At 46.0% G+C, this 27,678-nt stretch overlaps 1 protein-coding gene across 4 annotated transcripts; it reads left to right on the top strand.

The window, feature by feature from the left end:
• On the top strand, positions 1-27,678 carry LOC139168554 (maestro heat-like repeat-containing protein family member 7). 4 transcript variants are annotated; one of them, XM_070754177.1, is made up of 12 exons: positions 1-37; positions 6,022-6,218; positions 8,670-8,807; positions 10,201-10,309; positions 11,793-11,933; positions 14,722-14,898; positions 17,849-18,004; positions 20,123-20,221; positions 21,921-22,026; positions 23,949-24,002; positions 24,842-25,017; positions 27,305-27,678. In XM_070754177.1, exons 1-11 carry the CDS (start codon positions 11-13, stop codon positions 24,988-24,990), a joined length of 1,353 nt encoding a protein of 450 aa, XP_070610278.1. In that variant the 5' UTR covers positions 1-10; the 3' UTR covers positions 24,991-25,017; positions 27,305-27,678. The 4 variants fall into 4 exon arrangements, with proteins under 4 accessions (XP_070610278.1, XP_070610280.1, XP_070610277.1 ...); XM_070754178.1 differs by lacking the exon at positions 1-37 and adding an exon at positions 1,321-2,177; XM_070754179.1 differs by lacking the exon at positions 11,793-11,933.

The raw sequence follows: 27,678 nt of genomic DNA, 5'->3' as shown, positions 1-27,678 counted from the left end.
CAAGCCTGGGATGAAGCTCACCGTCACTCCGTTGGCTGTAAGTATCAAGGCTGGTGGAGGAGGCACCTTCTGGTCCTTCCCTCCATCCATTTGTTTATTTATCTATGTATTAACCTTCAACCTTACATTATACTTCAGCCTACATGGCATTGGACCAGAATACCTCCGGGGCTGTCTTCTGCCGCACAAATCCCAGCGGCCGATTAGGTCCCACAGAGTTGGCCTTCTACGGGTCCCGTCAACTAAGCAATGTCGTCTGGCGGGGGCCAGGGGAAGAGCCTTCTCTGTGGCAGCCCCGGCCCTCTGGAACCAACTCCCCCCGGAGATTATTTTATTAATAAGGGTTTTTAAATTGTGTTTTTAAATATTGGATTTGTACATTGTTATTGTTGTGGTGAGCTGCCCCGAGTTCTCGGTGAGGGGCGGCATACAAATCTAATAAATTATTATTATTATTATTATTATTATTATTATTATTATTATTATGTCAATACAACACAGCAAAAGAGATCATTATGCTGGATTTTGTATTTCATCACCAGTCGGGCGCTTCCCAAGCACCTAGGACTGCGTGATGTAGCGGTGAATTATGTTTGCCGATCCCAATAAAGTGGCCTTTTGCAATTGACAGATGGAGATTTTGTCAATTCTGATGATTTTCAAATGTCCACTGAGATCCTTTGGCCCTGCACCCAGCGTGCCAAGTACCACTGGGACCACTTTCACGGGCTTATGCCAGAGTTGTTGCAGCTCGATTTTTAGATTTTCGTATTTCACTAATTTCTCACTAATTATTATTATTATTATTATTATTATTATTATTATTATTATTATCATCACTAATTATTATCATTATCATTATCATTATCATTATCATCATCATCATCATCATCATCATCATCATCATTATCATCACCATCATTATTATCATCACCATCATTATTATGTCCACGGAAAGGGGCGGCATACAAATCTAATAAATATATTATTATTATCTACAATAGACCTCTCCCCTTTTCTAAGAGGTCTGTAAGGGGCGTGCATAAGTGCCCCTTTGTGCCTACCGTTCCTGTCCTAATCTCTTTTTATCTTTTCTATCTCTACTTTATACTCATATTATGTTAAACATACTACAATACAATGCTATATTTGTATGACAAATAAAATAAATAAATAAAATAAATATGCCGCCCCTCTCCGAGGACTCGGGGCAGCTCACAACCTATGAAAGGAACCAATGAAATACAAAGGCTAAATACCAAGCTCAGAGCGCAGAAAGGATGCTGCCCTTCCGCCCTCTTCCTTCCCTCGCGACCTGCAGGGTTCCGGTTCCGGTTGAGTAGCAGGAGGGAGGGAAGAGACTGCTGCTCCGCTGGACTACGGCATTAAGATCAAATATAGGGAAACTTTTCAGTTAATTTTGAAAAACAACAGATAGTTCAGAAGGATTAGACTCCCCCGTTTCGGAGGATCGTGTTACCTTGTGTCTCGGCAGTGCTTTTCTCTTTATTTCCTGCTGTGAGAAAGCTGGGAGCCCCGATCAGCTGGGGCTCGGAAAATGGCGATTGTGACCGAGCTGGTTTGATTCTGCCCTGAATCCACACTTTTTAAGAGCATTCTGCAGTGGGGTGAGCTGTATTGTTGCAATTACATTGAGGCTCAACCCGGGGGCTGGCAGAGATAAGAAGAGTGGGGGTTGCCGCCCAGCATTGACTCATACTGACACGGACAGAGGTGGAAAAGGAGAGGTCTGAGAAGGAGCGAGCGAGTGTGCGAATGTTCAGGGCAAGCATGCTGGGCCGACTGTGCATGGGCCGAGGAGGAAAGTAGATGGAGGAAAACGTCCCCCACAACAGCAGGACGTTCCCAAAAACAACGGGATCTACCGGATAGACGCTGGACGTCGAGTGGTTACATGGTGGGCACGCTTGACGTCGGAGGGCTTTGCGGTGGACATACTCGGTGCTGGAGTGCCTGGAAGAAGGAGGGTCTGCCATTATAGTGAACAAGGAGATTGTGAGAAAGAAACTGCCAGATTGAAATTGACAGTATGAAAACCTTGTGGCTGCTGGATGCTATAACTGAAGACCAGGGGATACAGAGATACCTCTCAAATAACAGCAGAGGTACTGGTAGACATTTGGGGCGACCCATGAGAGACCGGGGGTGTCGTGGAGGTGAGAAAGCTGATAACAACGACAGTGGCAAAGAGAAAACCTGGGACGACAGAGGACAGAGTTTATACTCAGGACTGTTTGTCCTACTAATAACATCATACATCCCTCAGACTCACCTTTTTAGACTGGATGATATCTATATGAACTTGGCTTAATTGATTAATTAACTGACCAGTTGAAATATCTTCTACCTATATATTTATTTTTATTACTTATATTTATCTATATTTTTAATAATTAATATTTTAATAATATGAACTATTAGTTTTATATTAACTCTTTTTAATTAAATTATTGTGGGGATTTTTAAGTGGATGGGAGGATGGTAGTGATGGCATGAATGAATGGGACTATTTTAGTAATTATTGGAATGAATGGAATACTGTGAATGAAAATGAATGGGAGGGGAGTGATAGATGGAATGGAGTGGGTGGGAGGGATTATAATATGTATGGAATGAATGAATATGACATGAATGGAATTTTTGGCACACCTGACGCTGGAGGGGCAGGAGGGGAGGGGACACTTATCTCTGGGGTGGCAGAGGGTCAAAATATCCCAGTCTTGCTGGGGAGAGGCAGGTATGGCGGAAGCCATGGAGCTAGCCGTTCCAGGGGAAGGAGGAATCGCTGCTTAGTAGCGATCCCTTCTTCAGGCTCCATGAGCTTAACTCAAGGCACTGGTGATGAGTGTAATTCTGGCCCTGGGCTCAAGTTGTTGCTACTCAATGCCAGGTCGGTGGTAAATAAAGCTCTCCTCATCCGGGATCTGATCCTGGATGAGGAGGCCGACCTGGCTTGTGTGACCGAAACCTGGCTGGGCCCGGAGGGAGGAGTTCCTCTCTCTGAAATTTGCCCAGCTGGGTTTCGGGTATGGCACCAACCTCGACCCCAGGGAAGGGGGGGAGGAGTGGCTATTATAGCCAGGGAGAGTCTTGGCCTGCGTAGGCTCATTGCTCCAGAGGTTGCGGGTTGCGAGTCCCTCCTGGTGAAGTTGGACTTAGGGGTTCAGGTGGGCTTGTTACTCACGTACCTGCCTCCCAGCTGCGTGTCAACAGCCCTGCCTGTGCTGCTCGAGGAGGTGGCCGGGCTGGCGGTGGAGTTCCCCGGACTTATCGTCCTGGGGGACTTCAATCTGCCGTCGCTCGGCGGTTCCTCTGGACTGGCACAGGAGTTCATGGCCACCATGACAGCCATGGACCTGACTCAAGTAGTTCAGGGTCCGACTCACGAGGGTGGGCACGCACCCGATATGATATTCCTCTCTGAGCAACTGAGTAATGATCTGAGATTAAGGGGCTTAGAAGTGCTGCCTTTGTCGTGGTCAGATCATTTCCTACTGCGGCTTAACTTCCTGGCTCCAATCCTTCCCCGCAGGGAGGCGGAACCAATTAGGAGGTTCCGCCCCAGACGCCTGATGGATCCAGAAGGCTTCCAGATGGCGCTTGGGGTTATTCCAGATACACTTGTCCACAGTTCGGCAGAGTCTCTTGCTGAGGCCTGGAACAAGGCTGCAGGGGAGGCTCTTGACCGGATTGCGCCGTTGCGACCTCTCCGCGGCACTAGACCCCGTAGAGCTCCATGGTTCAACGAGGAGCTCCGGGTGTTGAAGCGCCAGAAGAGACGTCTGGAGAAGCGATGGAGGAAGAGTAAGTCCGAATCCGATCGAACACTTGTAAGAGCTCATATTAAGACTTACAAAGTGGCGCTCAAGGCGGCAAGATGCGCGTATCATGCCGCCTTGATTGCATCAGCGGAATCCCGCCCGGCCGCTCTGTTTAGGGTAACCCGCTCCCTTCTTAATCAGAGGGGAGTTGGGGAGCCCTTGCAGAGTAGTGCCGAGGATTTTAACACGTTTTTCGCTGATAAAATCGCCCGGATCCGAGCAGACCTCGACTCCAATTGTGAAACAGAGTCGACTGACAATGAGTCAGTCGAGGTGACTGGGGCTAAACGTCTTTGTCCATCTGTCTGGGAGGAGTTTGACTTGGTGACACCTGATGAAGTGGACAAGGCCATTGGAGCTGTGAGTTCCGCCGCCTGTTTACTGGATCCGTGTCCCTCTTGGCTGGTTTCGGCCAGTCGAGGGGTGACACGGAGCTGGGTCCAGGAGATTGTCAACGCCTCCTTGGGGAGGGGGTCCTTTCCGCCACTTTATAAGGAGGCGGTTGTGCGCCCCCTCCTCAAGAAGCCTTCCCTGGACCCAGCCGTGCTTAATAACTACCGTCCAGTCTCCAACCTTCCCTTCATGGGGAAGGTTGTCGAGAAGGTGGTGGCACTTCAACTCCAGCGGTCCTTGGATGAAGCCGATTATCTAGGTCCTCAGCAGTCTGGATTCAGGCCCGGCTACAGCACGGAAACTGCTTTGGTCGCGTTGATGGATGATCTCTGGCGGGCCCGGGACAGGGGCTTGTCCTCTGTCCTGGTGCTCCTTGACCTCTCAGCGGCTTTCGATACCATCGACCATGGTATCCTTCTGCGCCGGCTGGAGGGGTTGGGAGTGGGAGGCACTGTTCTTCAGTGGTTCTCCTCCTACCTCTCCGGTCGGTCGCAGTCGGTGTTAGTGGGGGGTCAGAGGTCGACCCCGAGGTTTCTCCCTTGTGGGGTGCCTCAGGGGTCGGTCCTCTCCCCCCTGCTATTTAATATCTACATGAAACCGCTGGGTGAGATCATCCAAGGGCATGGGGTGAGGTATCATCAATATGCCGATGATACCCAGTTGTACATCTCCACCCCATGTCCAGTCAACGAAGCAGTGGAAGTGATGTGCCGGTGCCTGGAGGCTGTTGGGGCCTGGATGGGTGTCAACAAACTCAAACTCAACCCAGACAAGACGGAGTGGCTGTGGGTCTTGCCTCCCAAGGACAATTCTATCTGTCCGTCCATTACCCTGGGGGGGGAATTATTGACCCCCTCAGAGAGGGTCCGCAACTTGGGCGTCCTCCTCGATCCACAGCTCACATTAGAAAAACACCTTTCAGCTGTGGCGAGGGGGGCGTTTGCCCAGGTTCGCCTGGTGCGCCAGTTGCGGCCCTATTTGGACCGGGAGTCATTGCTCACAGTCACTCATGCCCTCATCACCTCGAGGCTCGACTACTGTAACGCTCTCTACATGGGGCTACCTTTGAAAAGTGTTCGGAAACTTCAGATCGTGCAGAATGCAGCTGCGAGAGCAATTATGGGCTTCTCCAAGTATGCCCATATCACTCCAACACTCCGCAGTCTGCATTGGCTGCCGATCAGTTTCCGGTCACAATTCAAAGTGTTGGTTATGACCTATAAAGCCCTTCATGGCACCGGACCAGAATATCTTCGGGACCGCCTCCTGCCGCACGAATCCCAGCGACCGGTTAGGTCCCACAGAGTTGGCCTTCTCCGGGTCCCGTCGACTAAACAATGTCGTCTGGCGGGACCCAGGGGAAGAGCCTTCTCTGTGGGGGCCCCGACCCTCTGGAACCAGCTCCCCCCTGAGATTAGGATTGCCCCCACCCTCCCTGCCTTTCGTAAACTCCTTAAGACCCACCTTTGTCGTCAAGCATGGGGGAACTAAAACACCTCCCCCTTGCCCATGTTGTTTTGTTGATTGACTGACTGTGTGCCTGTTTTTTATATATACTGTTTTTTTATGAGATTATTAATTTCAATTGGAATCTGGATGGGTGGGCATTGGATTTGGTATTGTGTACTGTACTGTTTTTTATTATTGTTGTGAGCCGCCCCGAGTTTGCGGAGAGGGGCGGCATATAAATCCAATAAACCTAACCTAAACCTAACCTGTTGTGGCGCCAAATGTGTGAAACTCGGTGGGTTTCCCTCCAGCTCAGCTTCTCTTCTCTTCCTTCCAGGCCACGGCGGCTCTCCAAGAGATCTTGAAGCACCCCTCTCCCGTCTGCAAAGAGGCCCTGAAAGTGATGTACCCCACCCTCTGCATCACCCTCCTCTGCCAGATCTCTTACACGGTGCACATCAAACCTCAGGAGATCGATTACTATTGGAGGGCGTCCATGCAGGACAAAACCCCCACGCCTCCTATACCTTTGAGGTGTTCTGTTCTTTATTTTGCACAGGGAAATTTGCAACATGGAGGGCAGTGTTGGAGGGGACAGAGGTGGTAACTCAGCCGGTTCAAGCTGGTTCGACAGAACTAGTAGCCAAAACTAGACTTACAATCCTGCGCCTAGAAAGCTCAGAACTAAGACGCCTCAAACATGATCTAAGTATTGGCCACAAGATCATATGCTGCAACATCCTGCCTGTCAAAGACTACTTCAGCTTCAACCACAACAACACAAGAGCCCACAACAGATATAAGCTTAATATTAACCGCTCCAAACTTGATTGTAAAAAATACGACTTTAGTAATCGAGTTATCAAAGCGTGGAATTCACTACCGGACTCTGTAGTATCATCCCCTAACCCCCAACACTTTACCCTTAGACTATCCATGGTTGACCTCACCAAGCTCCTAAGAGGTCAGCAAGGGGCGTACATAAGTGCACCAGAGTGCCTACCGTCCCCTGTCCTATTGTCTCTCCTATACCTCATATATCTTCTCTTCTATACCTATATCTTTTTCTGCTATTCTCTCATAGTTATATTTCACTCCTGTACTTTCTCCTCTATTCCCCCTTTAATACATTCTACCTGACTATATCCTCTATAACCCTCATTGTGTATTATTGTGTATTGGATGAAACAAACAAACAAATAAAATAAATAAAGAAATCACAGGTGGGCTGGCTCCCCAGCCCCGGCTCTATGCTATCCTACAAGGGTTATCCAGAAAGGCAGGTTGCAAGGCCCGTAGCTCTCGCACGGAATGTTCGCGGGTGGAGTTGGTGTTACTATCGTGTAACGGGAAGCAAAGCCAGTGGAAGAGAGCGAGCAGTGCCAGGGGTCAGTAGATCATCGACTGTCGATGTGGGGAAGGTTAGAGATGGCCGTCCTCATTCCGTTTCCTTTCAAGTGCGAAGTGCGCGCTGTAATGTGCTACCTGGATGCGAAGGGCAGGAACGCTGCTGCAATAGGGGCCCAAGATTTGTGTGTGATGGGGACCCAAGGTTTTTCTTGCCGATTGCTGAGTTTTGACATTTTTGGCCGAAGGAGAATGGCGCCGCTGCATTGATTGATGTTTGCTCTCTGGAGTAGGGTGACAAGCCCAAGTTTCATCTCCTGTCACTCTACGGTTGAGAAAATCCTCGCCTTCAATCTCGAAACGGTTGAGAAATTCCTGGGCGACACTGACTGTCAATTTTGTGTGCTTCAGTCAGCATCTTGGGCCCCCATCACAGCAGCGTTCCTGCCCTTAGCATTCAGGTAGCGTCTTATAGTGTGCACTTTGCCCTTGGAGGGAAACGGAATGAGGACGCTCATCTCTCTTCTGCCGGCGTGTTTCAACCGCCCGTAATTACAGGGTAATTAGTCCAGGAAGACACACACCACACGATAAAAGGAAAACCCAAAGGTTTTTATAAACAGAAAAACAGAAACAGCTCCCTTTTTAAATGTCAAAGGGATTTTCTGGTACACACAAGGCACAAGTTAAATGCAATCCAATTGCTCACCCAATAACTGGGAAATTGAGTCCAATTCTAAAGTCCAGAGAGTCCACACACACAATCCTGAACAGCAAAAAAACACGATCTTGATGAAAAATCAGATAAACTGCCATGAGGCTAAGACACCAGGCTGCACTTTTATCTGTAGCACTAATTACAGCAGCCCCACCCAACCACAGGTGGCCTCATTTTCTCTTGTAATAATCCTTTAGTTGTTGTCTCCTATGCATCACTCTACGCATGTGTGGATGTGTCATTAATTCTTGTTCAGAGTCCAGGGATGATACAGATGATTGATCTCCTCCTGGGCTGTCTGCCAAACTCCCCTCTTCCCTGTCACTCACGCTTCCTTGGTCAGAGGAGACAGATTCTACTGGAAGCAAAACAGGCCTGCGGCATGTGGATGTCTCCCCCACATCCACCTCCACATTGCTTGGGGCAGGAGCTGGGCCAGAGCTAACCACAACAATCTCTAACCTTCCCCACAACGCCAGTCGATGGTCTACTGACCTTGGCACTGCTCATTCTCTTTCACTGGCTTCCCGCTACAGGATAATATTTATTTTATTTTTTATTTTATTGTTTTGTCACATATGTATTGGTGGTATACAAAGATATAACAATGTTTATATAGTAAAATAGAAACATTAGGACAGGGGACGGAAGGCACGGTGGTGCACTTATGCACGCCCCTTTACAAGGAACTCTGGGAATTGAAGTCTACATATCTTAAAGTTGAAAAACCCTGTTCATTTAGTCTCACCACCTGGTGGAAGCCAGGATGAGCTCCAATACCAATCATGGCTTAATTTACTCAAATGAAGTCACATGGAACATCCTCCCCCATGTTTGATGATGTTCTACCCCTGGTTTGATTATGATGATGTTCTTGGTCCAATGAAAGAAACCACTGACCGGGGTTCCTCTACTTCTAGGGCAGCTATAACAACCTTACAGACCCTCATCCGACGTGTGAGCAGTGGAGACCAAGCCCTGATTATGAATAAACGGAGAGGATCCGAGCTCCTGTGTCACCTGGCCACACACCAGAAAGGACTCACCGTTTTTGCCAAGTAAGCCTCCAGATTTTGATTCCTGATAATGATGATGTTAGTCATTTAGGTGTGTCTGACTCTCAAGGAATCCATGCGCCAGGTCTCTTCTCCACATGCCACAACCAACATGGTCCTATTCCATTCAGGATCAAAGGATGAGGCTGTAGAGGTGGTCAACCATATTAGGTATCTGGGGGTGCAGATAATTAATAATCTGAACGGGTCTTCCCAGGCGTCATCCCTAGGGTAGTGTGCAAACCAGTATCTCCACTTCCTGCGTCGGATGAGGAAAGCACCTCTTTTTCAGATAGAAAGTCCCTACAGAGAGTGGTGAGGATAGTGGAGAAGATTATAGGAAGTTCACTTCCTGTTGTTCAGGATAGCTAGGCGGTGTTGCTAATACTAAGCAAGATAGATCTAGACAAGATTGAAGCTAAAACTAACAGAATGGTATTTAACAGAGAAAAATGCAAGATCCTACATCTGGGCAAAAATAATGAAAACAGCACATATGGAATGGGAGGAATGTGTCTGAGCAGCAGCGCAGGTGAGAAGGACCTGGGCGTATTGGTAGATCCCAGATTAAACATGAGTCAACAGTGTGAAGCAGATGCAAAAAAGGCCAACACAATCCTGGGATGTATCAAGAGGATCATAGAATCTCGCTCACGTGAAGTACTCTACAGTACTTTGGTACGACCACACTTGGAATACTGTGTTCAGTTCTGGGGGGCCCAATTTTAAAAGGACATTGATAAACTAGAGCAAGTTCAAAGAAGAGTTGCAAGGATGGTGAGTGGTGTGGAAACCACGTCCTATGAGGAACAGTTAAAGGATCTTGGGATGTTTAGTCTGCAAAGGAGAAGACTGAGAGGAGACTCGATAGCTGTCTACCAATATCTGAAGGGCTGTCACAGAGCAGCAGTGTTCTCATTAGCACAGGGAAGGACTGGAAACAATGGGATGAAACTACAAGGGAGTAGATTTAGATGAGATATCAGAAAAAACTTTCTAACGGTACGGGTGATAAACCGGTGGAACAGCTTGCCACAGGAGGTGGTAGGCTCACCTTCACTGGAGGTCTTCAAACAGAGACTGGACAGTATCACATTCGATCAATGGCCTCAGGCCTGCCAGAAGAGCCAAGTTTTAACAGCTTTGTAGAAGGCCAGTAGTGTGGGGAGGGTATGGATCTCCTGAGGAAGCAGGTTCCAGAGCTGGAGCCACCACAGAGAAGGCCTTGCCTCGTGTCCCTGCCAGCGACATTGTTTGGCTGACAGGATCCAGAGACCAACTCTGCAATGGTGGCAGGATTGACGTTTTGTCCGATCTTTATGTGTGATGCCCAACCTCTGTTCCCCCCTGGAGATCCCATTTCCTTGTAGTCCATATTTCTCTTTCCCTACCACAGAGCCGTCGTACGAAATGAGGGGTGTGAGCACATGCTGCCTTATCTCATGTCGATTTTGGACAGCAAGGAAACCACCGTGCATATCATCGCAATGACGTTTTTGGTGGAGGTAAGCTTTGCATTTTGCCAGAAGAGCGGTAGGTTGCTCCTGGTTTGGACCGGTTCTTAGAACCGGTAGTGCCAGTGGTGGGAGGCTCCACCCTACCAGAAGCCTCTGTTATTCGGTTCAAGCTTTAGAACCTGTCAGGCCGAAGCCATCGTTTGAGTTAGAGACTTTGGCCTGCCACCGCTATTATTCGGTTCAAGCTTTAGAACTTGTCAGTCCGAAGCCATCGTTTGAGTTAGGGACTTTGGCCTGCCACCGCTATTATTCGGTTCAAGCTTTAGAACTTGTCAGGCCGAAGCCATCGTTTGAGTTAGGGACTTTGGCCTGCCACCGCTATTATTCGGTTCAAGCTTTAGAACTTGTCAGGCCGAAGCCATCGTTTGAGTTAGTGACTTTGGCCTGCCACCGCTATTATTCGGTTCAAGCTTTAGAACTTGTCAGGCCGAAGCCATCGTTTGAGTTTGTGACTTTGGCCCACCACTGCTGTTATTCAGTTCAAGCTTTAGACCCTGTCAGGCCGAAGCCATCGTTTGAGTTAGCGACTTTGGCCCGCCACCGCTGTTATTCGGTTCAAGCTTTAGACCCTGTCAGGCTGAAGCCATCGTTTGAGTTAGCGACTTTGGCCCGCCACTGCTGTTATTCGGTTCAAGCTTTAGACCCTGTCAGGCTGAAGCCATCGTTTGAGTTAGCGACTTTGGCCTGCCACCGCTATTATTCAGTTCAAGCTTTAGAACCTGTCGGGCCGAAGCCATCGTTTAAGTTAGAGACTTTGGCCTGCCACCGCTATTATTCGGTTCAAGCTTTAGAACTTGTCAGGCCGAAGCCATTGTTTGAGTTAGCGACTTTGGCCTGCCACCGCTATTATTCGGTTCAAGCTTTAGAACTTGTCAGGCCGAAGCCATCGTTTGAGTTAGGGACTTTGGCCTGCCACCGCTATTATTCGGTTCAAGCTTTAGAACTTGTCAGGCCGAAGCCATCGTTTAAGTTAGAGACTTTGGCCTGCCACCGCTATTATTCGGTTCAAGCTTTAGAACTTGTCAGGCCGAAGCCATTGTTTGAGTTAGCGACTTTGGCCTGCCACCGCTATTATTCGGTTCAAGCTTTAGAACTTGTCAGGCCGAAGCCATCGTTTGAGTTAGGGACTTTGGCCTGCCACCGCTATTATTCAGTTCAAGCTTTAGAACCTGTCAGGCTGAAGCCATCGTTTAAGTTAGAGACTTTGGCCTGCCACCGCTGTTATTCGGTTCAAGCTTTAGACCCTGTCAGGCTGAAGCCATCGTTTGAGTTAGCGACTTTGGCCTGCCACCGCTATTATTCGGTTCAAGCTTTAGAACTTGTCAGGCCGAAGCCATCGTTTGAGTTAGGGACTTTGGCCTGCCACCGCTATTATTCGGTTCAAGCTTTAGAAAGGGCGATGCAGGACCTCGATGCAGCCTTCCAAACGTTGGGGAAACAGGCCGGGCCATCTTTGCTTTTCCTGTTCCAGCTCCTTCAGCAGATGAGCTTTAAGGCGGAGCTAGAAGAAGTCATCATCCAGTATCTCCGCAAGCAGCTGAACGCCACCCAGTTCCTGCTCCGATCTCTGGCCATGGACGGTCTGCTCTCCCTCAGCACTCACCCAGAGAAGGTCCGGGGGAATGGGATGTGGAGTCCCAGGAGGGAGGGATTCACATTCCGGAGGATCAAGAGATCAGAGAACTCTCTAGACCAGGGTCTTCGGCCCTAGCCAAGCAGATAGCAAGACACACCGTTTGTTCAAACGTACTTTTCATCAATAACCAACTATTAATAACTAGTAGAAGTCACACACACACACACACACACACACAAACTTAAAGGGAGTCTTTTCTTGCAAAAGCCAAACTGTTAATTAGTCGCCATTAATGTTCTGCCTGGCCTGACAGTTGAGCAGTAATGAGTAATCTTCAATGGATCTAAGTCTATATGGAGAGAAGTAAGCATCAGGGTAGCACAAGGTTCCCTCCTAGACCCAGTACTCTTTAGTATCTTCATAAACAAACTAGATGAGGGAATAAAAGGGAAACTAACCAAATTTGTAGATGATACCAAGCTGGCGGTATAGCTAATACTCCAGAGGACAGGCTCAGGATCCTGATGAATTGTGACAGATTTGAAAACTGGGCCCAATCAGATAAAATGAAATTCAATGCAGAGAAAAGTAAAATCCTCCCCCTAGGTAAGAAAAATCAAAGATATACAGTGGTACCTCATGATACGAACCCCTTGTCTTACGAACAACCCAAGATACGAACCCAGGGTTCAGAAAAATTTTGCCTCTTCTTACAAACTTTTTTCTTCTTATGAACCCGCCGCCGCCGCTGCCGAGAAGCCCCGCCAACCGTCTGTCGCTTTTTGAAACAGCTGGGGGGCTTCCCAGCATCCTCCTGAACCCGAACGCTAAACCCGAACTTCCGGGTTTGGCGTTCGGGAGGCCGCCGAGAAGCCCCCCGGCTGTTTTAAAAGGTGACAGCTGGGCGGCAGGGCTTCCCAGCGGCCTCCCAAATGCCGAACCCAGAAGTTCGGCAAAAGTTCGGGTTCGGGAGGCCGCTGGGCAGCACCCCCAGTTGTTTCAAAAGGTGACAGCCGGGCGGCGGCGTTTTTTTGCGGGGTTTTTTTTGTTGTTGCACGGATTAATAGATTTTACATTGTTTCCTATGGGAAACAATGTTTCGTCTTATGAACTTTTCGTCTTACGAACCTCCCCCTGGAACCAATTAGGTTCGTAAGACGAGGTATTACTGTACATAGAAACTGGGTAAAACCGCACTCAATAGCAGCAACTATGAGAAAGATTGAGAGAAGGGTGTGTTTTGGTATCCTAGTCCAGTGTACTTGGCACCCGAGCAAGGAGGGCGGAGAGGATATGGAGTCAGAGTTTAAAAGCCAACCAGGGTCTCTAGCACCTCCAGAGGTGCCCATGAGTGACTCAGGAGAAAAAGAAGAACCTCTTCTTGATGTCGGAGTACGCAGAGTGTTAGAAGGCAGGAGTGAATGAGCAGGAGAAGGTCTCGGCATGAATAGATCTCTAGAATACTTGGCCACGCCTTTTGGCTACTTAAGGGTGAGTCTCGTGACAAGTGATTAAGGAAGTCAACATTCGAATATGAATGCTGGACGGTGGGATAGTGCTTGTAAACTATTTTTGTGATTTACAAATTAAGAAATTGAAAACCGTGTCTTCAGGCTTCCTGCCAATTCAGCGTGAGTCATGTTAATTAGAGACTGGATCAAACAAAAATATTTGGGGAGTTTTGGCTTTTGGTGCCGAGTCTTTAATTAACAGCTGCTACAGAACTGGACTGAAATCTTGCTTTTATTTTGTTGTGGTTAGCTCTGGCCCAGCTCCTGCCCCAAGGACTGTGGATGTGGGGGAGACATCCACATGCTGCAGGCCTGTTTTGCCCCTGGTGGAATCTGCTGATGAAGGCTCCTCTGACCAAGAAGACATGAGTGACAGGGTGGAGGAGAGTGTGGCAGACAGCTCAGAAGGAGATCACTTATCTAGCTCCTCCTTGGATTCAGAACAAGAGTTAATGATACAGCCACGCATGCGGAGAGCGATGCATAGGCAACAACAACTGAGAGATTATTATCAAAGAAAAGGAGGCCACCTGTGGTTGGGTGGGGCTGTGGTCATTAGTGAGGCTGCTATAAAGATCAGCCTGTGGGTTTGGCCATTGTGGAGGATTATCTGATCGTTGTGTTTCGTGACTGCTTTACTGACTTTGACCTTTTGTGTGCTGATTTTTCCCCGCGTTGAAACTAAACCAGAGCAAAGTGTGTTTCACTTTGTGAAAGAAGGACTGTGAATTGCCTCACAGCTGCAAGCTAAGTATCTCAGAACTGATAAGGGACTTGTACCAATTACCAGTTTGTTTGGAGACGAGTGCTCTTGGCTATACCAAAAGAGGGCTTGGTTTAAGTGAATTTTCATTATAAAGAACATTGTTTTGAATTTTCAAACGTGTGTGTGTCTGAAATTTGTACCTGTGAATTTTCGGGAGGATTCTACCAGAGAGCCCGACAGAACATGTTTATACATTTTATACGGTTAAAATTTTTGCTAGTAAACTATTAGAAATTAAATGCTTAAAACTTGTCAACTCCATGTGGGTGGGCCCATTTCTTTGGGGGCTCATCATTGGGACAGAACATCTAAAGGTCATCTAGTCCAGCCCCCACATGGCATCTCTACAGACTTTTTCAAGGAGGGCTGTTTGATTCCCTGGCCTACATTCTGCAGACGCCTCATCCCAAAACAAACCTAAATTACCCTAATTTCCGAGCCCGGGTAAAAGTAAGTTAGGGGGGTTTCCACCTGCACCCTTGTATTTTTCTCTCAACCCTCTTCCTTAGCTGACGGGTTCCTGACACATTCTTTTTCCGCCTTCCAGATGATAAGATTGGTGCCCACCTTGCCAGACGTCTTGGCCAAGTTGAAAGATGTCAATCGAAATGTCAACGTGAAGGCCCTCAAGCTCCTTCCGTGCCTCCTGAAGAATTTGACCCAGGAGGAAGCGAACGCCGTGGCTTTGGATGTGGCTAGTAAAATACTCCCTCTTGTTGACGATGTAAGTTGGACCGATGTAGACATGTCCACCTACCAAAGGGTGCAGGATTTGGGGTCAAAGGGGAAAAATGACTTCCATGGTGTTGTGGTCCAGATTCTTGTTTATTTCCTCAGCATGTTTGATGTTTTCTGCCTAAGCAGGGAGTTGGACTAGAACAATTTTGAATTATTTATTTATTTGTTTGTTTGTTTGTTAGATTTGTATGCCACCCCTCTCCGAAGACTCAGGGCAGCTAACAACAATATAAAAAGACAATGTAAACAAATCTAATATTAAAAACAATCTAAAAAACCCCAATTTAAAGAACCACTCATACATACAAGCATACCATGTATAACTTCTATAAGCCTAGGGGGAAGGGAAAATTTCAATTCCCCCATGCCTGACGACAGAATGGCCACTAAATGGAATGGTTGTAAGTCGAGGCGGTAAGTTTGGGGTCGTTGCCTTTTAACCTAAATTAAATAAATCGGGTTGAAGCCTTGGCATACCTTGCTATAATTTATAAAATCCATAAAATAAAATAAAATGACCTTCGCAATGGTTGACTTGCTCCTGAAGTTGTTAAAGTTTAACACAAAGGTATTCACCACAACAAACATTTTTTTATGGACCTCAATAATCCTGCCAAATTGGAGATCAAAAGATCTTGCAAACGCTTAGCACTTTGAAACGATATTGTGACTTTCTGAGTTACAAGACTTAAAGCCAATTTTTGTTTAGTGGCGGTTCGAAGTTATGCTACTGGACAAAAGGGACTTACTACGGTCGCACACTTAACAACAACTGTTGCAGCCTCCCCATGGCCACGCGATCAAAATTCAGATGCTCGGCAATTGGTTCATCCTTACGACAATTGTGATTTGTCAGGGTCGCGAGCAGAGATGGTGTTCTGCCCCCAGCTGCAGACCAGAGAAAATAGAGCAGACATACATAGTTTGTTCAAATCCAGACTATCAATCCTGGGTCTAGAAAGCTTAGAACTACGTCGCCTAAAACACGATCTAAGTATTGCCCACAAGATCATATGCTGCAACGTTCTACCTGTCAATGACTACTTCAGCTTCAATCGCAACAACACAAGAGCACGCAACAGATTCAAGATTAATATTAACCACTCCAAACTTGACTGTAAAAAATATGACTTCAGCAACCGAGTTGTCGAAGCGTGGAACTCATTACCGGACTCCATAGTGTCATCCCCAAACCCCCAACACTTTACCCTTGGATTATCTACGGTTGACCTCTCCAGGAGGTCAGTAAGGGGCGTACATAAGTGCACCAGTGTGCCTTCCGTCCCCTGTCCAATTGTCTCTCCTTATCTCATTTATCTTTTCTTCCTTTCAAATATGTTCACCTATACTTTTATATCTTTTCTTCTATTCTTTTCTTTGCTTATATTATTACATATCTCTCTCTTCAATGTGTATTATGTACTGGACAAAATAAATAAACAAATAAACAAACAAACAAATAAATAAATAGATTAGCCATGACTCATAAACTGGCTGAATAGTGTTCACACAAAAACAAAGCTTAAATCGGTCTTTTCTTGTGAATTATACGGCATCAGTCCATAAAGTCAGAAATAATAATAATAATAATTTATTAGATTTGTATGCCGCCCCACTCCGAGGACTCGGAGAAGCTCACAACAGCAATAATAATACAATAAAATACAACTCCAATATAAAGACTAAATTAAAAACCCCATTATTACTAAAAAACAATCAGTTCTACACAGTCACACCACTCTCAGATGATAAAACCAGAAATGGGGGGGAGAGAATTAATCTCCCCATGCCTGGCAGCATAAATGGGTCTTCAACATCTTGCGGAAGGCTAGGAGGGTGGGGGCAATTCGAATCTCTGGGGGGAGTTGATTCCAGAGGGCCGGGGCCGCCACAGAGAAGGCTCTTCCCCTAGGTCCTGCCAGACGACATTGTTTAGTTGACGGGACCCGGAGAAGGTCATCTCTGTGGGACCTGATTGGCCCTTGGGATTCAAAGATAAGAAAGCAAAGATTAGTCCTGGATATCCCAGGAAGCTGGTCAAAGCAATGGAAACTGCAGATTAATGTTTCCCAATGTAAAATAATGCACTTGGGGAAAAGGAATCCTCTATCCGAGTATTGTATTGGTAGTTCTGTGTTAGCAAAAACTTCAGAAGAGAAGGATTTAGGGGTCGTGATTTCCGACAGTCTCAAAATGGGTGAACAGTGTGGTCGGGTGGTAGGAAAAGCAAGTAGGATGCTTGGCTGCATAGCTAGAGGTCTAACAAGCAGGACGAGGGAGACTGTGATCCCGCTGTATAAAGCACTGGTGAGACCCCATTTGGAATAATATTGTGTCCAGTTCTGGAGACCTCATCTACAAAAAGATATTGACAAAATTGAATGGGTCCAAAGACGGGCTACAAAAATGGTGGAAGCTCTTAAGCATAAAAATTATCAGGAAAGACTTCATTGACTCAACCTGTATAGTCAGGAGGACAGAAGGGAAAGGGGGGACATGATCGAAACATTTAAATATGTGAAAGGGTTAAATAGGGTTCAGGAGGGAAGTGTTTTTAATGGGAAAGTCAAGAACAAGGGGGACAATCTGAAGTTAGTTGGGGGAAAGATCAAAAGCAACATGAGAAAATATTATTTTACTGAAAGAGTAGTAGATGCTTGGAACAAACTTCCAGCAGACGTGATTGGTCAATCCACAGTCACTGAATATAAACATGCCTGGGACAAACATATATCCATCCTAAGATGAAATACAGGAAATAGTATAAGGGCAGACGAGATGGACCAGGAGGTCTTTATCTGCCGTCAATCTTCTATGTTGTAAAATGGGTGGGGGAGGGGGAAACTCCATTTTTTCCCCAACTGTCTCTCTTCGTAAGATAAATGCTGTGGTCATAAGTCGAGGACCGGCTGTATAAACGCCTCCCGCTCCTACAGGCTTCCAACAAAGTGAGGTTAGTCGCTGTGCTCGCCTTCTCCGGCGTCTTCGACCTGGTGAAGAGGAGAAACAAGGACGAGATGAGAGACGTCGCCATGCAGAGTTTGATACCGCTCTTGATCCACCTGCATGATGAGAGCAGCCTGGTCTCCCAGGTAGGACGTCTTTTGCCCCCCCCATGCCCCCCCCATTACAAATTACAAACCCTGTCAAGATCCATCCTAAGATAAAATACAGGAAATAGTAGAAGGGCAGACTAGATGGACCAGGAGGTCTTTTTCTGCCGTCCATCTTCTCCGTTTCTATGTTTCTACCTTACTAGGTTATGTCATCAGTGCTAGATGGGTTGGCAGGGTTGGACAGATGACCTTTGAGGTCCCTTCCAGAACTAGGAATTAAACCTGTTGGATTTGGGTGCGAAAGAAGGGACGAGTCACAGGAACATTTCGGCACCTTTTATTTTCTTTGTTGTTAGCAATACAAACTTTTCAAGCTTTTAAAGGCCTCCCTGTAGCCTTGGTTCCCGCCTGCTTCTCTCCTTGTTTAGTTTCCACCCATTGCTTCTTGTTCTGCCCTCAGGTGCTTTGGAGAATGGCTTGACTCCCTCTTCTTTGTGGCCACCCCTGAGATACTGGAAGGCTGCTCTCATGTCACCCATCGCCGTTGAGTCAACCCAGTGTGCCACGCCCATTGACTAGGTTTCTTTGAGAAACAGAGCCAAGAAATTACAAGCCAATCAGCCTGGTGTGAAAACCTGGGAAGATCCAAAAGGCTGCATCAACAGAGGGAGAGAATCAAGGTCACACAAAGGGTTAATGCCACTTTATAAGGCCTTGGGAAGGCCACACTTGGAATACGGCATCCAGTTTTGGTCACCACGATGCAAAAAGGACGTTGGGACTCTAGAAAGAGTGTAGAGAAGAGCCACAAAGAGGATTAGGGGATAAATGGAGGCTAAAACATATGAAGAACAGTTGCAGGAACTGGACATGGATAGTTTGATGGAAAGAAGGACCAGGGGAGACAGGATAGCAGTCTTCCAATATCTTAGGGGTTGCCACAAAGAGGAGGGAGTCCACATATTCTCCAAGGCACCTGAGGGTAGAACGAGAAGCAGTGGGTGGAAACTAAACAAGGAGAAAGGAGCGTACATAAGTGCACCAGAGTGCCTACCGACCCCTGTCCTATTGTCTCTCCTATATCTTCTCTTCTATGCCTATATCTTTTTCTGCTATTCTCTCATAGTTATATTTCACTCCTTTATTTTCTCCTCTATTCCCCCTTTAATACATTCTACCTGATTTTATTGGACAAAACAAACAAACAAACAAACAAACAAGATTGAGTGGCTGTGGGCCTTTCCTCCTAAAGTAAGGTGACCCAACAGTCCCACTTTTTAGTAATTTGTCCCGCATCCTGCAGCGTTTTAAAAAAGTCCCGATTTTTTGAACTGTGTTTGGCAAACTCGGTCCAAAGGAGGAACCAACCGACTTCCTTCCTTGTGCTGCCTTGAAAAGGCGCTGCAGCTTTCCAGACGCGCCCAGGCGCTCTCCCAACGCCCTGCCTGCCAGCCAGGGTGGCTGCCCCCTTCACAGGGATGATAGAAGAAGGGATGAGGAGGGTGAGGGAGGCAGCAAAGTGGGGGAAAGAGGAAGGGAGGGCGAGTAAGAAGGGAGGGAGAGATGGAGGAAGGGAGGAAGGAGGAAGGATTGAGATGGAGAAGGAAAGCAGAGAGCGAAGGTAAGAAGGAAGGAAGGAAGGATCGAGATGGAGAAGGAAGGAAGAGAGGGAGGGTAAGAAGGAACAGAGGGAGGGAGGGAGGGAGAAAGGAAGGAAGGATCGAGATGGAGAAGGAAGGAAGAGAGGGAGGGTAAGAAGGAACAGAGGGAAGGAGGGAGAAAGGAAGGAAGGATTGAGATGGAGAAGGAAGGAAGAGAGGGAGGGTAAGAAGGAACAGAGGGAGGGAGGGAGGGAGGATCGAGATGGAAGAAGGAAAGAAAAGGGAGGGAGAAGATTAGAAGGAAAGGAAGGAGGGAGGGAGGATGGAATACAATGAGAGGGAGGGAGGGTCTGAGGGAATCCTTGCCTTAGCCTTTGGCCAGCACAGGTGTTCACCCCTCCTCCCAACACACCCACAAACACCCACAGGCCATGCCTTCTGCCCCCCCCCAATGTCAAACCCAACCCTGTGAAATCCCGTTTGACCCCCTGTGTGAACCACTTTAGCCACAGCTCCTAAATCAGACCTCTTCCTCCCTCCCTCCATTCTGCAGGCGTGCTGGGTGGCTCTAAAGAGGATGGACAAGTTTCTGAAGTCCTTCCTTCAATTTTCCCTCCCTGAAAGTGACCCCTGGAATTACTCCACCGGGTTGGTGAGTTTTGCGCCTGTCGCTGGGCCCCCGGAAACCAGCAACGACACCGAGAATCCCTCCAGAGCATACGACTTACAAACCTCCACTGAGCCCAAACTTCCCGTGGATAAGCAAGATTGTTGTTAAGAGAGTCCTGTCCCATTTTGCGACCTGCTTGCCGCAGTCGTTAATCGAATCACGGAAGCTCTTAATTAAATTGTGCGGTGTCGAAGCAAGTTTGGCTTAGAAGGTTGCAAATCCAATCGAATTAAGATGCTGCGACCTTCTTAAATAAACACCGGTGGCCATTATCTGTATTTGAATGACAGAATAATTGAATAGCAGGGATAGATGGGACTTTGGAGGTCTTCTAGCCCACCCCTCTACTCAGGCAGGAAACCCTACTATCTTTTATTATTATTATTATTTATTAGATTTGTTTGCTGCCCCTCTCCGTAGACTTGGGGCGGCTCACAGCAATAATAAAAACAATATACAATGACAAATCTAAATAGTTAGAATCTAAAATAACAATAACAATATACATTTTAAAAAGTCTAAAAAGTCTAAAAAACAGGAAACCCCAATATATAAAAAAAATACATACATCTTCAGGAGTGTACAGAGTAATCCCTGAGTAGTCAAAGTTACACGTACAGAGAGGAAACATGGAGGGTTTGCAGATATCCATCTGATAGCCCAGAGATACTAGTAATAATTCAGTAATAATAATTAAATAATAATAATTTATTAGATTTGTATGCCACCCCTTTCTGAGGACTCGGGGCGGCTGTAATACAATTCAGGTACATTCAGTATATAAAATATTATTTACTTTGGCAAATACCTTACTCAAGAACAATCCTAGACATACACAGTTACATCAATCAATAAATCTCTATACATATACCATACTATACTGCTCAAAAAAACAAAGGGAACACTCAAAGAACACATCCTAGATCTGAATGAATGAAACATTCTCACAGAATACAGTGGTACCTCTACTTATGAACTTAATTCGTTTCGTGACCAGGCTTTTAAGTAGAAAAGTTTGCAAGAAGAAGCCATTTTCCCCATAGGAATCAATGTAAAAGCAAATAATGTGTGCGGTTGGGGAAACCACAGGGAGGGTGGAGGCCCTGTTTCCTCCCAGGAGATTCCTAGAGAGGCCCCACGGAGGCTTCTTCCCACCTTTCCAGCCCTGTTTCCTCCCAGGAGATTCCTAGAGAGGCCCCACGGAGGCTTCTTCCCACCTTTCCAGCCCTGTTTCCTCTCAGGAGATTCCTAGAGAGGCCCCACGGAGGCTTGTCCCTGCCTTTTCCGGTTACAGTTTCGGAGGCTCGGGTTTGTAAGTGGAAAATGGTTCTTGACAAGAGGCAAAAAAATCTTGAACGCCCAGTTCTTATCTAGAAAAGTTCATAAGTAGAGGCATTCTTAGGTAGAGCTACCACTGTAGCAGAGAAGAGCTGAGAAAGAATCACACCTCTGGCTCCCTCTTGTGGCAATCCGTAACATTAGCTCTTAAAGCAATAGTGCTCTAATACATGCAAGCATATATTGCTGGTTTTTTCTATATATTGTCAAACCCAACTAGTTATGTACATAATACTAACATACCATAGTTTGGGGAAATGGTGATCCAATCTCTTCTTAAAGACCTCCAGGATTGGAGAAGACGCCCCATCGCTCACAACCTCTTCTCCTTTTGAATTGCTAGTTGAGACGGTATCGGGACCAAGGAGAAAGCATCTTCATGGACCAGGCGTTTGCGTTCCTCGATAACCCCCGGCCGTCTTTGCATGAGGCGGCTGTCAAGCTCTTAGGTAGGCACAGAGGCAGCCTTAGGTTAGTAACATGTACCTAGACCAGTGATGGCAAACCTTTTTTTCCACACAAAACAGGCCAGAAATGACCTGTTTCCCAACTTCTGGTGAGACAAGTAGGCTTGTGTTTTGCCTTCCCCAGGCTTCAAAGGCTTCCCTGGAACCAGGGGAGGGTAACAAGGCACTCCCCCATTCCCCTGGAGGCTCTCTGGAAGACAAAAACGCCCTCCCAGGGCCTCTATGTGAGCCAAAAATCAGCTGGCCGGCACACGCATGCACATTGGAGCTGAGTTCGGACAGTGGTTCATGTGCCAGCTGATATGGCTCCACGTGCCAGCTATGGCACCCATGCCATAGTTTCGCCATCACTGCCCTAGACTAAAGAGTTAGATGTACAGAAATGATATAAAAATAACTATTTTATTTCTTTAAAAAATATAATGATTAAATATTTACGGTACATATAAAGTTACACAAACAATGACAAATACTTGGGTCGCCCAAGTAACGCACCACATTTTTTTTCTTCAACAATTATTTATTGAACACAATGAAATTTACACACAAGAAAGAATGATGTTTCTTCCACACTCCTTATTTTTACATGTAATCTCCGTCCCGTTCGGTGGCCTTTCTCTTTTTTTTAAAAAAAATATATTTTTATTGATTTTTTTAGAATTTTACAAAAAACAAACAGAAAGCATAAAGTGTATCATCACCATACAAAAGAAAAAAAAACCTTCACCAGGGAAGAATCCATTTTGTATCCTTCATTTGCTTTGTCCCTGGGTTACATTTTTCATTCTTTATAGAGTGATTGAATTTTATTTCTTACATTTGCATCGCTTACTGATGCCTTTCTCCAGCGAGACACAAGGGTGTGTACGCCCTGTCGGTACCCCTCCTTGTTCTGGTAAACGAAGCCATTTCTGCCCTGTGCGAATCACCTCTTTGTCATCCTCAAAATGTCTTCCGCGACTAACCGTACTTCTGTCGACTATAGATTCTGCATAAACTGTACAAAAACATTTGTGAATGTTCCCAACAGTTTCTTTCTCTGCAGTGAGAAATTCAATGACAACACGTTGCTTGTAACGTACATCACTTATAGACGCCATTTCAAAACACGGCTGCAGCTACGCTATCTGTCTGAAGGAATGCAAAATTTACAGCGGAAGCTGGCTGGGGAATTCTGGGAGCCGAAGTCCACACATCATTAAGTTGCTTAAGAAGTTGAGAAACATGGGTCTAATGTCCACCTTCGCTTCATAAACGTGGCTTGGCCTTCACAGACTTGACACTAGAAGTTTTTAAGATATTAGATAACCATTTGTCTAGGGTTGGACTAGAAGACCTCCAAGGTCCCTTCCAACTCTGTTGTTGTTGTTGCAGTTGTGGTGGTTGTTGTTGTTGTTGTTATTATTATTATTATTATTATTATTATTATGTCAGTACAACACAGCAAATGAGATCACTATGCTGGATTTCGTATTTTATCACAAGTCGGGCACTTCCCAAGCACGTAGGACTGTTTGCCGATCCCAGTAAAGGGGCCTTTTGCAATTGACAGATGGAGATTTTGTCAATTCCAATGGTTTTCAAATGTCCGCTGAGATCCTTTGGCCCTGCGCCCAGCATGCCAAGGACCACTGGGACCACTTTCACTGGCTTATGCCAGAGTCGTTGCAGCTCGATTTTTAGATCTTTGTATTTCACTAATTTCTCCAGCTGCTTCCCCTCAATTCTGCTGTCCCCTGGGATTGCGATGTCAATGATCCATACTTTCTTTTTCTCCACGATCAGGATGTCTGGTGTGTTGTTGTTGTTGTTGTTGTTGTTGTTGTTATTATTATTATTATTATTATTATTATTATTATTAAAGTTTTTGTGGCCGGCAACGTTCTCTGTTGTTTCTTCTGCAGAAATCATTGCCCAGGAGACAAAGCACAAATCAACGGTCACCGCCATTGCTACAGGTGAGGAAAAAAGGTAACAGGGACGAGAGGTTCTTGGCCATTTGTGAGATGATTGTGGGGTTTTTTCCCCTGACTTCTTTCTGAAGGTAACAGTGGGTTGGAGAAAAAGAGGTCTCAGGGGACTTTCTGGTGGGCTTAGTCAACTTAGATGACATCCCAGAGGGATCCGGATCCGTCTCTGAGGAGGTAATAATTAAATCCACTTTCTTCATGGATAATAATGGGAGATAACTTCCTCCCTTTCCTCCTCCTTTTTCTCTTCCATTTCTTCTTTTCCTTCTCTTTCTTTTTCCTTCTTTTCTCTCTTCTTCTCTTTCTCCCTCCCTTTCCCCTTCTCTTTCTCCGTTTTATTCTCCTTGTTTTCCTCCTACCCCTTCCCCTTTCCTTGTTTCTTCTCCTTCTCCTTTTACTACCATTTCTTATTCTCCTTTTCCTTCTCATTCTCTTTCCCCCTTTCCTTGTCCTTCCTTTCTCCTTCTCACTCTCCTTTTACTTTTACTTCCCCTTCTATTTCCCTTTCCCCTTCTTCTCTTTCTTTCTCCTTTTCTTATTCCTTCTTTTCCCCCTCCCCTTTCCCTTTCCCCTGCTCCTTCTCTTTCTCCTTCTTCCCTTTCTCCCTCCCTTTCTCCTTCTCTTTCTCTTTTTCCTTCCCCTTCTTCTTCTCTTTCTTTCTCCTTTTCTTATTCCTTCTTTTCCCCCTCCCCTTTCCCTTTCCCCTGCTCCTTCTCTTTCTCCTTCTTCCCTTTCTCCCTCCCTTTCTCCTTCTCTTTCTCTTTTTCCTTCCCCTTTTTCTCCTCCACCACCATTTGTCCTCCTCTTCCTCTTTCCTCCACTCCTAGTGATGAACCTTATGTCCATGGAAACAAAGCCTTCCATCCTTTCCGTGGTGGCCTCGGAGATTGTGGAGAACGTCACTTATCAAGACTCCATTTCAGGGACCCCGCTGGAAAGGTGGTTTGACCGAATCACCATGATCTGCAGAAGATGAGCCGTTTCCCCTGCCGACAGAGGAAAGGTAACTTGTCCTTCTCCACCCCGACCCCCAAATTAAGCCAAACCCAGGGGCTCCTGAAGGAAACTGGGGGGCAACGTCAGGCATTCCTAAAGGGAAGATGCTCCTTCATTTAGGTCTGAGAAGAATCCCTGATGCCCCCAAAAATTGTATCCAATAGGACAGTCAGTTCTTAGCTTAGGACCACAATTTAGCCTCAACATTTCCCTTGCTAAGCAAAACAGTTCTTAAGTGGGTTTTGCCCCATTTTACGACCTTTCTCACCACTGTCGTTGAGTGGGTCACTGTGGTTCTTACCAGGCTTCAAGAGTTGTTAAGCTAATTCTATGTAGCTTCTGCTACATAGACCTTGCAGACAGCCCTCAGTCCATAAAAGACCTTGGGATACTCATGTCAAATGACTTAAGTGCCAAAGCCCCCTGCAACAACATCGCCAAAAAGGCTTCAAGAGTTGTTAATCTAATCCTACGTAGCTTCTGCTCCAGTAATCTCAAACTGCTAATCAAAGCATACAAAACATTTGCTAGACCCATCCTTGAATACAGCTCATCTGTCTGAAACCCACACCGCATTTCGGACATAAAGACTCTAGAAAATGTCCAGAGATACTTTACAAGAAGATCCATCCACTCCTCCACTCGCAACAGAATACCCTACGCAACTAGACTTACAATCCCAGGTTTAGAAAGCTTAGAACTACGTCACCTTAAATATGACCTAAGCACGGCCCATAAAATCATCTACTAAAATGTCCTTCCTGTCAATAACTACTTCAGCTTCAACTACAACAGCACACAGTACAGTGGTACCTCGAGATACGAGTTTAATTCGTTCCGGACCTGGGCTCTTAAGTCGAGCAGCTCTTATCTCGAACGACTTTTCCCCATAGGAATTAATGTAAATAATTTTAATTGGTTCCAGCCCTCAAAAAACTCACAAAGTTAGTCTAAATTATGCAGAAAGACATGTTTTTAATGAAGAAATGTACATGTACATATAAATGAATAATGAAGTTTCTTTCACTTAACTTGTAAACTTTCTTAAACTTTTAAATTTACATATGTTCAACTTCTCTGCCACCCAATCCTGTAGGACAGAGGTCCCCAACCCTTTTTGCACCAGGGACCGGCTTTAAGCGATCAAGAGAGGAATGGGTGAATGAATGGACGGAGGGTGGGAAGGAAGGAAGGAAAGAAAGAGGGAAGGGACAGGAACAGAGGAAGGAAGCAAGGAAACTTATGAAAGGGGAGAGTAAGAGAGGAATGAGTGAAGGGAGGGAGGGAGGGAAGAAGGTGGGAAGGAGAAAGAAAAGAAGAAATAGAGGAAGGGAAGGTAAAAGAGAGAAAGAAAAAGAGCAAGAAAGAAAGAAAGAAAGAAAGAAAGAAAGAAAGAAAGGGGGAAGGGACAGGAACAGAGGAAGGAAGCAAGGAAACTTATGAAAGGGGAGAGTAAGAGAGGAATGAGTGAAGGGAGGGAGGGAGGGAAGAAGGTGGGAAGGAGAAAGAAAAGAAGAAATAGAGGAAGGGAAGGTAAAAGAGAGAAAGAAAAAGAGCAAGAAAGAAAGCTGCAAGCACCCCCCCGAGCCCCCCAGGCCGGCTGCAACCTTTTAAAACATGCGCGCCGCTTCGCAGCTGTCTCCTGAAGCCGAACGCGGAAGTTAGCGTTTGGCTTCAGGAGACAGCTCCTTGGCGCTTGTATCTCGAATTTGGGCTTGTAAGTAGAACAAAAATATCTCTCCCCTCCCAGCTCTTATCTCGAGTTGCTCTTAAGTAGAGCAGCTCTTATGTCGGGGTTCCACTGTAGATGCAAACTTAAAGTAAACCATTCCAAACTCGACTGTGGGAAATACAACTTTAAGTAACCGAGTAGTTGATGCCTGGAACTCACTACTTGACTCTGTAGTATCATCACCTAAGCTCCAAAACTTTACCCTTAGATTGTCCACTGTTGACCTCTTCCGATTCCTAAGAGGTCAGTAAGGGGCGTGCATAAGTGCACGAGAGTGCCTTCTGTCCCCTGTCCTAATCTTTTCCTCTTATTGGTACCAATATCATGTATATAAACAGCATTATATCTATGTATACTACCAATATGTATTTGAATAAATAAATAAATAAACAAACAAACAAGGAGACAAAATAAAAAAATGAAATGAAATAAAATAAATAAATAAAAAAAGTAAAGTAAAGTAAAGTTAAAATAAAATAAAATAAAATAATAAAGTTGTTATATCAACTGAAAATGGAGCCTTGATGAGAGATGACCATTCCTTCTTGTTTCTTATGACCAGTTTCCCAGATCTTGAATCATGAACTTTGCGCATGGATGGATATTTTGAACCAAGGGGGAAAAAACCCACCCAGAGTCTCTCAAAGGCGGCTGGAGAATCCTGGAAGTTGAAGTCCACAAGTCTTAAAGCTGGCAGGTTTGAGGACCCCCCCGAGTTAGAGAGCTCACCCCGTTGTTCCTTATCGTTTTATACAACGGCCTCTTGGGACCCTTCCAAATCGGAGGAAAGAAATACTCGGCGTTTTGATCCGAGAGTGGAATGAACCGTTGTGTTTATTTTTGGTACCCTGATTTTCCCATCCTGCCTTCCAAGGTAGGAAGCCGAGGAAAAGTGCACATATCATGAAATAAAATCGAATTACAGTTTTAAATACA

The sequence above is a fragment of the Erythrolamprus reginae genome, chromosome 5 (assembly GCF_031021105.1).
Source record: "Erythrolamprus reginae isolate rEryReg1 chromosome 5, rEryReg1.hap1, whole genome shotgun sequence".
Lineage (NCBI taxonomy): Eukaryota > Metazoa > Chordata > Lepidosauria > Squamata > Dipsadidae > Erythrolamprus > Erythrolamprus reginae.
Note: the sequence above shows the minus strand (reverse complement) of the source record. Positions and strands in the feature narration are given on the sequence as shown.

What these genes read in the sequence shown, in the direction of transcription:
- LOC139168554 (XM_070754177.1), top strand. Translation starts at nt 11, where the DNA reads ATGAAGCTCACCGTCACTCCGTTGGCT. An exon ending in ACGCCTCCTATACCTTTGAG is followed by an intron (nt 6,219 to 8,669) that starts GTGTTCTGTTCT and finishes CTCTACTTCTAG; the next exon opens with GGCAGCTATAACAACCTTAC. An exon ending in GGTCACCGCCATTGCTACAG is followed by an intron (nt 24,003 to 24,841) that starts GTGAGGAAAAAA and finishes CTCCACTCCTAG; the next exon opens with TGATGAACCTTATGTCCATG.